Source organism: Neofelis nebulosa, chromosome X, assembly GCF_028018385.1.
Source record: "Neofelis nebulosa isolate mNeoNeb1 chromosome X, mNeoNeb1.pri, whole genome shotgun sequence".
Lineage (NCBI taxonomy): Eukaryota > Metazoa > Chordata > Mammalia > Carnivora > Felidae > Neofelis > Neofelis nebulosa.
In genome coordinates, this window is record NC_080800.1 from 84,211,638 (window position 1) to 84,226,416 (window position 14,779).

Below are 14,779 nucleotides of genomic sequence, written 5' to 3' on the forward strand. Positions count from 1 at the left end.
AAGAGACTCTTAAATACAGAGAAAAAACAGAATTTCTGGAGGGGTTTTGGGTAGGGAGTTGGGCTAATTGGGCAAGGGGCTTTAAGGAGGACACTTGGGATGAGCACTGGGTGTTATATGTAGGTTATGAACCACTGGATTCTATTCCTAAAATCATTATTGCACTATATGTTAACTAACTTGGATATAAAATTTAAAAAAGAATAAATTAACCAAAAAAAAAGGTTAAAAATAGATACAAATGTCAATAAAATAAAATGGAATGCAGCTACAGTAGTCTCCCTTATCTGAAGCGGATTACGTTCCAAGACCTCCAGTGGATGCCTGAAACCACAGATAGTATGGAATCCTATATATATTCTATGTTCTTTCCTATACATACATACCTATGGTAAAGTTCAATTTCTAAATTAAGCAGTGTAAGAGAATAACAACATTAACTAATAATAAAATAGAACAATTATAACAATGTACTGTCATAAAGTTAATGTGAATGTAATGTTGTCTCTCAAAATATCTCATACTGTATTCACCTTCTTTTTTGTGAGATGCTAAAAAGAAAAAAAAATATGTTTGCGCGCACGTTAGGAAAAGGGATAATTTCATTTTGAGGGGAATATTTTTCGTAACTTTTCCTAAAGTGCAGTATTCTATGGAAGACATTAAAGTTCACATTGATAGGATTTCATTGGTTGGCTCTACATTCTATCAAAGGAAATTAAGAGCAACATGATCAAGACTCCTTCCCTGAACTGCCCAATCCATTTTTTAAAAGCCTCTGTGGTTTTTATTAAAACTCCTTCGACCGCCTCTAAGAGTTAAAAAGGACAAAAGCCTTCCCCCGCCCTACGCAGAGAGATGAGAGGGCACGCTGTCCAGAGAGATGGTGCGGTGACTGGCAGACGCGGATGGTGGGCGGGGGCGAGCTCGGGTGACGTGATGCTCACATGACCGCCCCGGCACAGATGTGGGCACCAGAACTGGAGCCCGCCCTCTTCCCCTGCGGTCGGGTCCGGAGCTATCTGTGAGCTCCTAATTGTTGCTGCAGGTTCTTTCAGGTCAGTGTGAGGCCCTTCGTCGCTGCCTGCGGAACCCTGGAATGAGCGGGAGTGGGGCGCGGGGGCGGGGGGGGGGGGCCGAGGCAGGAACACCCAGAGGAAAAAGAGTGGGGATGGGGCCCAGGTCGAGGGAAGCTGGCCGGAGAGTGTAGAGATGGCGGTGGGAAAATGGCCAAGGGGGAGCTAACGGCCAATTGGCAGAGGGTGGGGACAGCGTTCACCCCTAGTACCCGTGTCCCGTTTCTCTGCACCTCCTTCTCGTTGCCCTCCGTCCATTTTGGAATTGGAGCTGGTGAGCTGCCCCCCCCCCCCGCAGTGAGACAGTGGAAATAAACCCCTTCTACCAGTCCATGTGTAGAGAAAAAAAGTTAACCTCGAGGGTGGGGAGGCGAATTGTCTCCCCGGAACAAGGACACAGAGATCCAAAATTAGTTTGGAAAACGTCCTGGTCTGGTGCCCAAGGCGTGAAAAGAAATGGCGGCTGGAGTACGTGAGGGGGGGGGGTGGCGGAGGAGGTGGGGGAGGGAAATGTCGGATGAGGAGGGCCGGGATTCAGGAAAGGGACTCGAGTCCCTAAGCATCCACCAAACGCGCAGGCCCTGTCTCCTGTCTGTCTGCAGGTCTGCGTGTCTTTTCTCAGCACTTTGCAAGGCTAGAAAAGGAGGAGGAATCTATTCAGAATCCCTGCAGGTCAGTAAAGGAAGGGGGTCTGTGGATAGGGACCTAGAGGGGTGGGTAGTATGGAGGGTACAGCACCAGCAGAATATGGGGCGCCACTTCCCACCTCCTAACACATTTATACACACTCTGCGGTGCTGAGCAAACATAGAGAAAATGGCAGGGCCTGCCAGAGAAATAGTCTGGCTCACGTGTGTGAGGGGAGAGGGTGGGCAGAAAGCACACTTAGGGGCCGGGCCAGGTCAGGGAACCCTGACAAGGGGAGCGTGCCAGTAGTATTCTGATGTGCATTCCACCCCCAAGCCCTCAGTCTCCCTTGTCTCCTCTTTGTCTCCTTTTCCTCCCCACCCCAGGACAGGAAAAGGAGGGGAAATCTCAACATGGAAAAACTCTGCAATGAAAATGAAGGAATGTCTGAGAACCAAGGAGAGATGGAATGTAAAGAACAGCCACAGGATGTGGGAAAGCCAGAAGTAGCTTGTACTTTGGAAGACAAGGAAAAGTTAGAAAACGAGAGAAAGACAGAAGATGAGGAAATACTAAAGGATAAGGAAAAGCCAGAGAGTATGACAAAGCCAAAAAATGGAAAGCCAGAGAGTGAGGGAAAGCCAGAGAGCGAGGGACAGCCAGTGAGCGAGGAAAAGCCAGTGAGCGAGGGAGGGCCAAAAGAAGGAAAACCAGTGAGCGAGGGAAAGCCAAAAGAAGAAAAACCAGAGAGTGAGGAAAAGCCAAAAGAAGAAAAACCAGCCAGTGAACCAAGGGCTGCAGGAAAGCGCCCAGCTGGGGATGATGTACCCAGGAAGGCCAAAAGAAAAACCAACAAGGGGCTGGCTCAGTGCCTCAAGGAATATAAGGAGGCCATACATGATATGCATTTGAGCAATGAGGAGATGATTAGAGAATTTGATGAGATGGCCAGGGTGGAGGATGAGGTGAAGAAAACCAGGCAGAAATTGGGGGGGTTTATGTGGATGCAAAAAAGTTTACAGGACCCCTTCCACCCGAGGGGCCCAAGGGAACTCAGGGGTGGCTGCAGGGCCCCACAAAGGGGCTTTGAAGACATTCCTTTTGTGTAGTGCCCCTGGCAGGCATTTGTCAGGCCATGTGCTTTAACCTTACGCTAATACTTGCTTTAGCGATCACTATTAGTCCTCGATGTTTCAGTAGTAGATTTTTGTCCATTGCATGGAAAAATGTTTATGGCACATTGTAAAATTAAAAAGAAAAAGTTTGATGAACCATATATATGCCATCAGTCCATTTTTGTAAAACTACAAAGGTATTTACCTAGTGATCTGTGTACAGAGAAAGCTCTGAAAGCTGTGTCCTGGTTATCTGTGGGTGATTTTGTTTTCTGGGTTTTTTTTTTTATCCTTTGTATATTTTCTCCTAAAAAACATAGGTTACTTTCATCATGAAAACAATGAAACATAAAAAGTAGGAAAACAATGTATACCCAGCAACCAAAATCACTGTTGAGTTAGCTTATGAATGCAGTGGAGACACCTAAAATTCGTGGTCAGGATGTAAAATGTTTTGTAAAACTCCTATTACATTTGGCACTGGAAGTTGGAATACTCAACCTGGCTGTTACTACAGATCCATTGCTGTAAAAGACAGTCTTGTCATCGTCAAGTGGGGTAAAACTTGCCTTCTAAGGCTGTGGAGAAGATCAGATGAAGTAATGAGTGTGTGAGCTGTGTGGAGCTGACTCCTACCGTTTGCCCTGCAGTAGCGGAACGAAAACTCTGTCAGATGTTTGGGAAAGGGATGAGGGAGGTCTCACTTGCATCCAGGAATAATTTCAGACAGGTAAAAGGTGGGGGCCACTCTCCTCTGGGTAATGCCATGTTTCTTGGGCACTGTGCCCCTTCTGAGGGGCTCTGTACCCTTCTGAAGCCCCCATTGCTACTGGTGGGCTGGAGACCATGATGGACTAAGGCAACACTGTCTCAACAGAAAGGTGGAGAATTCTTCTTTACCTACAATAGTTATCCTAATTCAGGTGGGTAGTACCCAATTGTTACTTGGGCCTTGATATTTTATAAAGATTTTTATAAAACATTCCTTTACAGAACTTTTGTTGGTTTGTGTGTGTTTCTGCATACAGCCATCTCCACTGGATTTAGATACTGTAGATTGAGCCAGGAAAATCTGAGCGCCTAGATGCTGTGCTGTCCTCACCTATTAATCTCTTGTCTGCTGACACTTTTTTATTAGGTGGAATTGTCTCTCAGGGAATTCCTGTTAAGCCCTGCCTTACATTTGAACATATCCATCTAACTATGTGATTTACCCCCTTGGTTCTTCATTAGCCTTTTATTTGTCTTTAGTGTTTTTTAAATAAATTTTAATCTTTAGGACAATTGTAGATTTACAGAATTATTGCAAAGATAGTATGGAGTTTCTGTATACCCCATACCCAGTATCCTCGATTAACATCTTACCTTAGTATGGTGCATTTGTCTCAATAAACCAATATTGATACATTATTTACCAAAGTACATACTTTATTCAAATTCCCTCAGTTTTCCCCTAATGTCCTTGTTCTGTTCCAGGATCCTATCCAGGTTACCACTTACATTTAGACATGTCTCCATACGCTCCTTTTGGCTGTGACAGTTTCTCCGACTTTCCCTGTTTTTGATGCCCTTGACACTTTTGAGAAGTACTGGTCAGGTATTTTGTATAATGTCCCACAATTTAAGTAAGTTTGATTTTGTTTTTCTTGTTACACATGGATTAAGTGCTTTTGGGAAGAGGACCACAGAGGTAAGTGCCATACTCACCACATCATATAAAGGGTACATGATATTAGGGTGCCTTGCTGGCTGAGTTGGTAGCACATGAGATTCTTGATCTTGGGGTCATGAGTTCAAGCCTCACGTTGGGCATAGAGTTTACTTTTTTTTTTTTTTTTTAATTTTTTTTTTCAACGTTTTTTTATTTATTTTGGGGACAGAGAGAGACAGAGCATGAACGGGGGAGGGGCAGAGAGAGAGGGAGACACAGAATCGGAAACAGGCTCCAGGCTCCGAGCCATCAGCCCAGAGCCTGACGCGGGGCTCGAACTCACGGACCGCGAGATCGTGACCTGGCTGAAGTCGGACGCTTAACCGACTGCGCCACCCAGGCGCCCCTAGAGTTTACTTTTAAAAACAGGTCCAAGGGTGCCTGGTTGGCTCGGTTAAGTGTCTGGTTCTTGATTTTGGCTCAGTTCATGATCTCACAATTGTTAGATTGAGCCCCGTGTCAGGCTCTGTGCTGAGCGTGGAGTCTGCTTAAGATTTTCTCTCTTTGCCCCTCCCACGCGATCTCTCAATAAATACATAAATAAATAAATAATATATAATTGGATTAATATCAACCATGTTTATAACTGTTTTCTGTTTATTTCTGAGGTTTCTTCTTCTGCCTTCTCTAGTTTTGAGTATTTTACATAATTCCATTTGTCTTCTCTCTTAGTGTATCAATTATATTTCTTTAAAAAATGTTTTTAGTGATTTCCCTCAAGTTTACAAAATACATTTTTAAGTAGGATCACTTTCAAAGAACATTCTTCTGCCTCATTTATATGTTGTATAGGCACCTTATTACAGGGTGTTCATCATTCATTTCACTTATCCATATGGTATAATCACTCAATATATTGTTAATATTATTACTTTAGACATTTATCTTTTAAATTATTTAAGAATTAAAAAAAACTATTTCATTTTACTATCATTTATTCCACTTCAACTGCTTTTTAGGAAGAGTTGAGTTGCTGACCTATATCAATTTTCTTCTGCCTGGAGAAAGTCTTTTACATTTCTTTAAGGGAAGGTTTGCTGATCATCAGTTTTTGTTTGAGAAAGTCTTTATTTCTCCTTCACTTTTGAAGGATAATTTTGTTGGACATAGAATTTTAGTTTGGTGGGTTTTTTCTTTCAACACTTTAAATATTTCAACAGTTACAGAGATAGGAGTGTTAATGCTAAAATGGAAGATTTATTTCTCCTTGTAGTTCTGTAAAATTTTGATTTATTTATTTTCAGGTCAATTTAATAAGTATACAAGTTTTATTTTTTATTTTATTATTTCTTTTCAGGAGTAGAAGTTAGTGATTCATCACTTACATATAATACCCAGTGCCCATCACCCATTTAGCCCATCCCCTGCCCACCTCTCGTCCAGCAACCCTGTTTGTTCTCTCTAGTGAAGAGTCTCTTATGGTTTGCCTCCCTCTTTTTCCCCCTTCCCCTATGTTCATCTGTTCCATTTCTTAAATTCCACATATGAGTTAATCATACATTATTTTTCTTTCTCTGACTGACTTTGCTTAGCATAATATACTCTAGCTCCATCCACATCATTGCAAATGGCAAGATTTCATTCTTTTTGATGGCTGGGTAATATTCCATTGTGTGTGTGTGTGTGTGTTTACCATATCTTCTTGATCCATTCATCAGTCAGTGGACGTTTGGGCTTTTTCCTTAAGTTTCAGCTATTGTTGATAATGCTGCTATAAACATCGGGATGCATGTATCCCTTTAAATCTGTATTTTTGTATCCTTTGGGTAACTACCTACTGGGGCAATCGCTGGGTCATAGGTAGTTCTATTTTTAACCTTTTGAGGAACCTCCATACTGTTTTCCAGAGTGGCTGCACCAGTTTGCATTCCCAAGTGCATACAAGTTTTAAAATATCAGGGCACCTGGGTGGCTCAATCGGTTTAGTGTCCAACTTCAACTCAGGTCATGATCTCATGGTTCGTTGGTTCGAGCCCCACACTGGGCTCTCTGCTGTCAGCGTGGAGCCTGCTTCGGATCCTCTGTCTCACTCTCTCTCTGCCCCTCCCCCGCTCTCATTCTCTTTCTGTCTCAAAAGTAAATAAACATTTTTTTTTTTTTTTTTTACAGGCGCCTGGGTGGCTCAGTCAGTTAAGCATCCGACTTTGGCTCGGTTCATGATCTCACAGTTAGTGAGTTCAAGCCCCGCATTGGGCTCTGTGAGCCTGGAGCCTACTTCAGATTCTGTGTCTCCCTCCCTCTCTGCCTCTCTCCCATTCATGCTGTGTCTCTCTCTGTCTCTCAAATATAAATAAACATTTAAAAAAACCTTAATTTTTTTTTTAATATCATAAAGTAACACTTTTGTAATGCTTTTTGCTTTAAAGTCTATTTTGTTATTTAACTACAATGACTTTCTTTTGGTTAGTGTTTTCATGTTATAATTTTTTTCTACTTTTACTTTCAGTCTCTATGTACTTTTATATTTCAAATGTCTTTTTTAAACGGTATATTATTGTGTTTTTTCCAGTCTGAAAATCTTTCTTTTAATTGCATCATATAAACCACTTACATTTAATGTACTTACTGATATTAATAGGTATAAGTTAACCATTGTACCAAGTTCCATCTCTGTGTCCTGTCTGACCTATGTTAGTTTTCTCTCCTTTAGGATTATTTTCTTATTTTTTGCCCCTCTATTAGCTTAGAAGTTTTACACTTTTACTCTTCCTTAATGGTTTTCTGGCAATTATAGCCTACAGTCTTGGCTTATCAAAGTCTAATACTAATTTTTTACTTTTAATAGACTCCCCAAATAATGCCAGAATTTTAAATACATTTACTCCAGCTCTCTTGACTCATATGTTATTTGTTGATATGAATTAACAAGATATTACTATTTTTATGTAGTATTGATTTAAATTTACATACATATCTGTCATTTTATCTTTCTCTTTTCTCTTTCTTATCTCCAGTATTCCATCTGGGATCACTTTCCTGTTACTTGAAAAATGCCTTGTATCATTCAATATTTTCTTTGGTTCATGCCTGCCAATGGCAAACCCTGTTTTTATTTATTTGTAAAGGTCTTCATTTCACCTTCAATTTTGAAGGTATTTTTGCTGGTTATCAATTTTTTGGCTGGCATTTCTTTCAAGTCACTAAAGCCATCATTCTACCATTTTCATACCTCCATTGTTGCTAATGAGAAGCTATCAATCAGCCTAAATTTTGTTCCTTTCAAGGCATACTCTATTTTTTTCTGGCTACTTTTATGATTTTCTTTGATTCTCTGCAAGTTCACTATTATGCATCTATGTGTGAGTTTCTTTTTATCCTGTTTGGGATTTCTTGGACTTAGATCTATGGATCAATGTCTTTCATCAGTTCTGAAAAATCCTCAGTTGTATTCTCAAGAGTTGCCTCTGAACACTTCCGTTTCTCTTTTCCTTCTGGAACTCCAAGTAAACATTTGTTAGATCTTGATCATGCCCTCCCATCTGTGTTTTCCATCTTTTTGAATACCTGTGCAGTTTTATGGATAGTTTCTTCAGAAATAATTTCTAGTTCTTTCTCTTTTGAGCCACATCTAATGTGATACTAAAGCCATCCATTGAGATTCTAATTTCAGCTAAGTGTTTTTGTAGTTTTAGAATTCCCTTTTTTTCACTTTTTCTGATTTCTAGTTTCCTGTTGAATTTTCAAGATTCGATTTTTTTTAATCTGAATTCACTAAGCATTGTGGTTTAATAATCTTTATCTGATGATTCAGATAATTGAAGGCCAACGGATTTGTGTTGGCTGTTGTCTCTACTGCTTCTTACTTATAATGTCCTCTTTTTATTTATATCCCTGGTCATCTCTCTCTGTGGACATTGTACATGAACAATTGTTGGTTGAAATAATTTGGGGCCTAGGATGATGTATGCTTACTCCAGAGATTTTGTTTTCCTTGGTCAGGGCTTATAAGGGTTCTTCTTGGCTGGAACCTCCATAATCTATTCAAAGCTTAAAGTTTACTAGTCCACCTAGATGTTGCAAAGCCAAACTAAAAGACTTTATGAGAGCTAGTTTATTTCCAATTTACACTTACCCTTTCTTTAACTGAAACATTTGAGGTTCCTAGCATCATATGGGTGATGGTTTGTTAGGAAACTCCTCCCCTTGTAATAATCCTTGGGTTTGATTTTTGTTACTCTAGTGTCTTGAGTCAGCAGTAGATTCAACTCATTTTGGCACTGTTGTATCACTTAACTTCTATTCTTAACCAAAGATGCTCTCAAGACAAAGTTAACCGAATGAGTACTAAAAGAAAACATGGGTGAATTCTTCTCTGACTTCATGTAGGAAATGAATTCTTAACTATGAATCAAAATCTAGATTCAATAGGGGCGCCTGGGTGGCGCAGTCGGTTAAGCGTCCGACTTCAGCCAGGTCACGATCTCGCGGTCCGTGAGTTCGAGCCCCGCGTCAGGCTCTGGGCTGATGGCTCGGAGCCTGGAGCCTGTTTCCGATTCTGTGTCTCCCTCTCTCTCTGCCCCTCCCCCGTTCATGCTCTGTCTCTCTCTGTCCCAAAATAAATTAAAAAAAAAAAAAACGTTGAAAAAAAAAATCTAGATTCAATAAAAGAAAAGTTTGATAAATTTGACTTTTTTATGCATGGCAGAGATATATACAAAGAAGAAAAGCAACTCACAAGCTCGAAGTAAATATTTGCAACATATATAACATAAAGGCATAATCTAATTGATGATTGATGTAAAAAGAATACTGAAACCTGAGGGGAGAAGGACCAACAACCCAATAGAAAAATGTAGAAAAGACATGAATAGACAATTCACAATGATATTAAAACTCAATAAACATGCAAAGTAAAATACCATTGAGACACTACTACTCACGTATCATGTTAGCGAAAAGAAGTATTCTAACACATGTTGGAGGAGGTGTGAAGAAACAAGCACTCTCCTATACTGCTGGTAGGAAAGCAAAACACGGGTCTAAGACTCAAGGGAGAGGATAGCCTGGTGCTGGAGATTTGAGAATCATCTATGTTTAGAGGGAAATGAACAGAAATAACTCAGGAAGAGAGAACGTGTGGACTGAGGAGAGAGGAGGCCCAGGAACACAGCTACTCAAGGTGGCAACTCTACTTTCTGGCGGACACTACCACCAGAATTCTGGAGTCTGGCAGAGCCTGTCTTGAAAGCAGCCTGTGGGATTCTGCGGCAAAGTCAGGTACCCTCCCTGCGATCAGCTGTCACACCTGGCAATGACGTACATCTCAGAGGGATGCTGTGTGAGGACCTGAGATGCGCGCCAGGTAAAGCACCTGCGGTAAAGAAGCCTCTGGGCTGCCCTCTCGGTGACCCCCTTTTGCCACACTGCTCCCCACTGTCTGTGGCTGGCTGGTCCCTACGGGATGGGGATGAGGGGGCGGAGCGGGGTGGGGAACCGAGCTTGGGTGACGCGGCGCTCACGTGACCGGTCGGGCGCCGACGTGGGCAGCAGCCCCCGCGCCCGCCTGCTCACCCACCCTGCGGTCCGGTGCCTGCGCTGTTCGCTCCCGTCGCCCGCGCAGAACCAGCTCCCTGAGCTGCCCGGGCGGCGGGCGAGGGGCCGGCGGGCTTCGGCGAGCCCGAGGAGGCGCAGGCCTGGCCCGGGCCCCGCAGGTCCCGCAGGTCGGTGTGAAGGTGGGTGCTGCCGGCGGCCCCGGGCAGGGGTGGAGGTGGATGGGAGTAGGATCTGGGAGCAGCGCGGGGTGGGGAGGGGTCCGGGAGGTTGGGGAGGAGGGGGACGCGGCGGGGATGTGGGCAGGTGAGGAGGGAGCATCTTGCAGCAGGCTCTGTCGCCTCCTCGACGCCGCTCCTCTGCGCTCTCCATACATTTTTGGACCTGAAATGGGAGGGGGGCGCCCCCGCAGTGCGACAGTGAAATGTAGACAGACATATTCTAGAAATAACCCCCTCTCACACTCTGCACCTAAGTGGAAATACTGACCTCCGCAAAAAGAGGGTGAGGGCGGGCGGCTTGTCTGCAGGGGAGGGGGTCACAGAGACCCAAACAGTTTGGAAAGCATCCTGGTCTGGAGCCTGAGGCCTGGAAAGTAATGGCGGCTGGGATGCGGGGGAGGTAAGTGAGGGAAATGTTGTATGAGGAGGGCCCAGATTCAGGAAAGAAACATCAATTTGCTGAGAGCACAGGCCCTGCCCCTGTCTCCTGTCTGTCTGCAGGTCCGTGTGTCTGTCCCCAGCACTCTGCAAGACTAGAAAAATAGGAAGAACCTGTTCAGAATCCCTGCGGGTGAGTGAAAAGAGGGAGGGGCACTGGACAGAAACAGTGAGGGGAGGGTGTAGAAAGCACAGCTTGGGCAGAATTTGAGAGCCCCACTGCCCATCCCCCACCACATATATTGCACACACCCCACCACGCTTTAGGATGGTAGAGAAGATGGTAGGGCCTGCCAAGGAAATGGTTGGCTCTCAAGTGTGGGATGAATTGTGGGGTAGAGGGTGGGCAGAAGACACACTTGGAGGGCTGGGCCAGGTCAAAGTACTATCAGGACCTGCATTCCACCTCCAAGCCCTCAGTCTCCCTTGTCTTCTTTATCTTCTCTTCCCCTTACCACCTCACCACACCCCCCAGTACAGGAAAAGAAGGGGAAATCTCAACATGGAAAAACTCTACAATGAAAATGAAGGAAAGCTGGAAATCGAGGGAACGCCAGAAGATGAAGTAGATACAGAAGATGAAGGAAAATCAGATGAGGAAGAAAAGCTGGAAGTGGAGGGGAAGCCAGGGCATGAGGGAAAGCTCCAGAATGAGGGACAGCCAGATAATGAGGGACAAGCAGAAGATGAGGGAAAGCAAGAAAAGCAGGGCAAGTCTGAAAATGAGGGAAAACCACACAGTGAGGGCAAGCCAGAATCCCTGGCAAAGGCTGAGAGTGAGTCGTCGCGGGCTGCCGAAAAGCGCCCAGCTGAAGATTATGTGCCTAGGAAAGCAAAAAGAAAAACGGACAGGGGGACAGACGATTCCCCCAAGGACTATCAGGAGGACTTACAGGAAAGGCACTTGGGCAGTGAGGAGATGATGAGAGAATGTGGAGATGTGTCAAGGGCTCAGGAAGAGCTAAGGAAAAAACAGAAAATGGGTGGTTTTCATTGGATGCAAAGAGATGTACAGGATCCCTTTGCCCCAAGGGGGCAACGGGGTGTCAGGGGAATGAGGGGCGGAGGTAGGGGCCAAAGGGGCTTACATGATATCCCGTATCTTTAATGTCTTTGGTGTTCATTTCTGATTTCTTTAATGAGAATATTGCCGATCCTGCTTTTCTTGGCAGGCATTTGCCAGGCTATGTGCTTTAAACTTAGGCTGATACTTTGCTTTAGGTGTCACTCTTGTTACCAGCAGCCTTTTGATCCAACTACAGTGTTCTCTGTCTTTCATTAGGGGATTTTCACCCATGTGCATGGAAAAGATGTTCATGGTACACTGTTAAAATAACAATAAAGAAAAAACAGTTTTCAGAACCACATATACAGTATCGGCCCATTTTTGTAAAAATGTAAATGTTTGGGGCGCCTGGGTGGCTCAGTCTGTTAAACATCCGACTTTGGCTCAGTTCATGGGTTTGGGCCCCACATCAGGCTCTGTGCTGACAGCTCAGAGCCTGGAGCCTGCTTCAGATTCTGTGTCTCTCTGCTCCTACCCTGCTTGTGTTCTGTTTCTCTCCCTTTCAAAAAATAAATAAACATTAAAAACTTTTTTAAAAATATATAAATGTTTGCATAATGGCTTTGTGCATAGAGAAAGTTCTGAAATGTGTACGCTAAAAAGTAGGTGATGGTTTTTCCTGTGTGGTAGCCAAAAATAGGTCTCATCTGTACTCAAACATAAGTCCAGTCACCTGACCCCTCCATGCCATTCCTCTGTGAGCGTGCCCATTCCCATGCCTTCCAGAATGTAAAATAAGTAAAACTCATGTTATCTCTGGGATTCATAGCTAGAGAAATCAATCTGGTGGTTATAACAACAGATCCAGTGCTGTAAAAGTCAGTCTTGTCATCTGTGAAATGGGAATAAAACTTAACCTCACAGATTGCTGAGTGGATCAGATGGGATACTGAGTATGTGAGCTATGTTGGGCTGGCACCTTTGCAATAGTAGGACCCTGGACTGCCAGACACTCAGGAGAGGGCTGAAGTTAGGTCTCACCTGTGCCTAGGAACAAGTCCAAGCAGCTGAAAAGAGGGTGCCACCTTTCTCTGGATATCTGCTGGGCATTCCTGTTCTGCTCTGCCCTGTATCCTCTGCTAACAGCTATTGACATGGAGTCCTCATGATGACAAAGCCCCTCTGATTCCCTATAGTCCCCAGAGGGCCAAAGTACCTACTGGACTGCCATAGGAGTGTGGATAAAACCCCTCTCCCAACTTCAGAGTTGTGCCTGCTCAGATGGTAGTGCCCCACAGCTATTTGGGCCTCCCTGTATTACATAGTTCTGAGCACAGTCATTACCATTTTTAGTTCATTTTATATGTGCTTAGAGTTTGTTTTGTTTTGTTTTTTTTTCTCTTCAAAGGACTCGGATATTAGGGGTCCGCTCGGGGCCTGTGTCCTGAGACACATGTACCCTTTACACATGCACTTAATAAATTGATTGAATCAGGAGCCCTGAGTTTAAATAGATAATTGTTCATGGATTAGAAGACTCAATAGTGTTAATATGGAAATAAATTCTCTCTAAAACTAATCTGTAAAGTCGATGCCATTCCAATAGAAATCCCAGAAAACTGGGATTCTAAAAGTTATATGGAAAGTGCAAAGGACATAAGATAGCCAGAATATTTTGAAAATGAAGAATAAAATTGGAGGACTCACTGCCTGACTTCAAGACTAACTAAAGCTACAGTAATCAAGACTGTGTAGTACTGGCATAAGGATAGACCTATAGATCAATGGAATAAAACAGACATTCCAGAAATAGATCCACATATATATAGTCAATTCATTTTTTTTAAATTTTTTTTTAACGTTTATTTATTTTTGAAATAGAGACAGAGCATGAACAGGGGAGGAGCAGAGAGAGAGGGAGACACAGAATCTGAAACAGGCTCCAGGCTCTGAGCTGTCAGCACAGAGCCCGACGTGGGGCTCGAACCCACAGACCATGAGATCATGACCTGAGCTGAAGTCGGACGCTTAACCGACCAAGCCACCCAGGTGCCCCTAGTCAATTCATTTTTTAACAAGATCCCGAAGTGGGGAGCCTGGGTGGCTCATTCGGTTAAGTGTCCGACTTTGGCTCAGGTCATAATCTTGCAGCTCATGAATTCGAGCCCTGTGTTGGGCTCTGTGCTAACTGCTCAGAGCCTGGAGCCTGTTTTGAATTCTGTGTCTCCCTCTCTTTCTGCCCCTCCCCCACTCGCACTCTCTCTTAAAAATAAGTAAACATTAAAAAAAATTTTTTAAAGATCCCAAAGTAATTCGATGGAGAAAAAGATACTTGTCAATAAATGATTCTGGAACAATTAGATGTTGTCTTAGTTCTGGCTGCTATAACAGAAATACTATAGACTGTGTGGCTTAAACAACATTTATTTCTCACAGTTCTGGAATCTGGGAAGTCTAAGATCAAACCACAGGTAATTTGGTGTCTGGTGTGAGGCCTTATTCCTGGTTCATAAAAAGATGTTTTCACACGACATAAGGTGCAAAGGAGATTTCTGGTGTCTTTTTTTTTAATGTTTATTTATTTCTAAGAGATAGAGAGAATGAGGAAGGTGGAGAGGGAGAGAGAGAATCCCAAACAGACTTTGCGCTGTCAGCGTAGAACTCAATGTGGGGCTCGAACTCATGAACCCTGAGATCATGACCTGAGCCAAAATCAATAGTTGGACACTTAACCAACTGAGACACCCAGGCGCCCCTCTGGGGTCTCTTTTATAATGGAACTAACCACATTCATGACAGCTCCACCATATGATCTAAACACTTCCCAGAGGTCCCACCTCCAAACACCATCACATTGGATGTTAGGATTTAACATACAAAGTTTGGGGTTACACAAATATTCAGTCTGTAGCAGACATCCATATACAAAAAAAACCTACCCTTGCCTCATACAATATACAAAATATGAAGTCAGAATGGTTCAAATCAAAATGCAAAACCTAAAATTATTAAAACTTCATTTAAAAATAGGAAAAAATATGGACTAGTCTGTAGCTGCAAAGTAAAATATTGATTATTTAATGTTTTAGTGGTTT

General features: G+C 43.2%; 1 protein-coding gene and 1 pseudogene across 3 annotated transcripts; both read left to right on the forward strand.

Annotated features, from left to right (window-relative positions):
• The first annotated feature begins 926 nt into the window (after positions 1-926).
• TCEAL4 (transcription elongation factor A like 4) lies at positions 927-6,842 on the forward strand. 3 transcript variants are annotated; one of them, XR_009257238.1, is made up of 3 exons: positions 927-1,058; positions 1,679-1,748; positions 6,639-6,842. XR_009257238.1 is itself a non-coding variant. In XM_058714075.1 (3 exons), the coding sequence occupies exon 3, from the start codon at positions 2,117-2,119 to the stop codon at positions 2,810-2,812; it is 696 nt and encodes a 231-aa protein (XP_058570058.1). In that variant the 5' UTR covers positions 931-1,058; positions 1,679-1,748; positions 2,090-2,116; the 3' UTR covers positions 2,813-2,979. The 3 variants fall into 3 exon arrangements, 2 of the variants coding, with proteins under 2 accessions (XP_058570058.1, XP_058570059.1); XM_058714075.1 differs by lacking the exon at positions 6,639-6,842 and adding an exon at positions 2,090-2,979 and having other exon boundaries at positions 931-1,058; XM_058714076.1 differs by lacking the exon at positions 6,639-6,842 and adding an exon at positions 2,095-2,979 and having other exon boundaries at positions 931-1,058.
• Positions 6,843-9,805: 2,963 nt separating this feature from the next.
• LOC131502898 (transcription elongation factor A protein-like 3) lies at positions 9,806-12,045 on the forward strand (annotated as a pseudogene).
• The last annotated feature ends 2,734 nt before the right edge of the window (positions 12,046-14,779 follow it).

What these genes read in the sequence shown, in the direction of transcription:
- TCEAL4 (XM_058714075.1), top strand. Translation starts at nt 2,117, where the DNA reads ATGGAAAAACTCTGCAATGAAAATGAAGGAATGTCTGAGAACCAAGGA.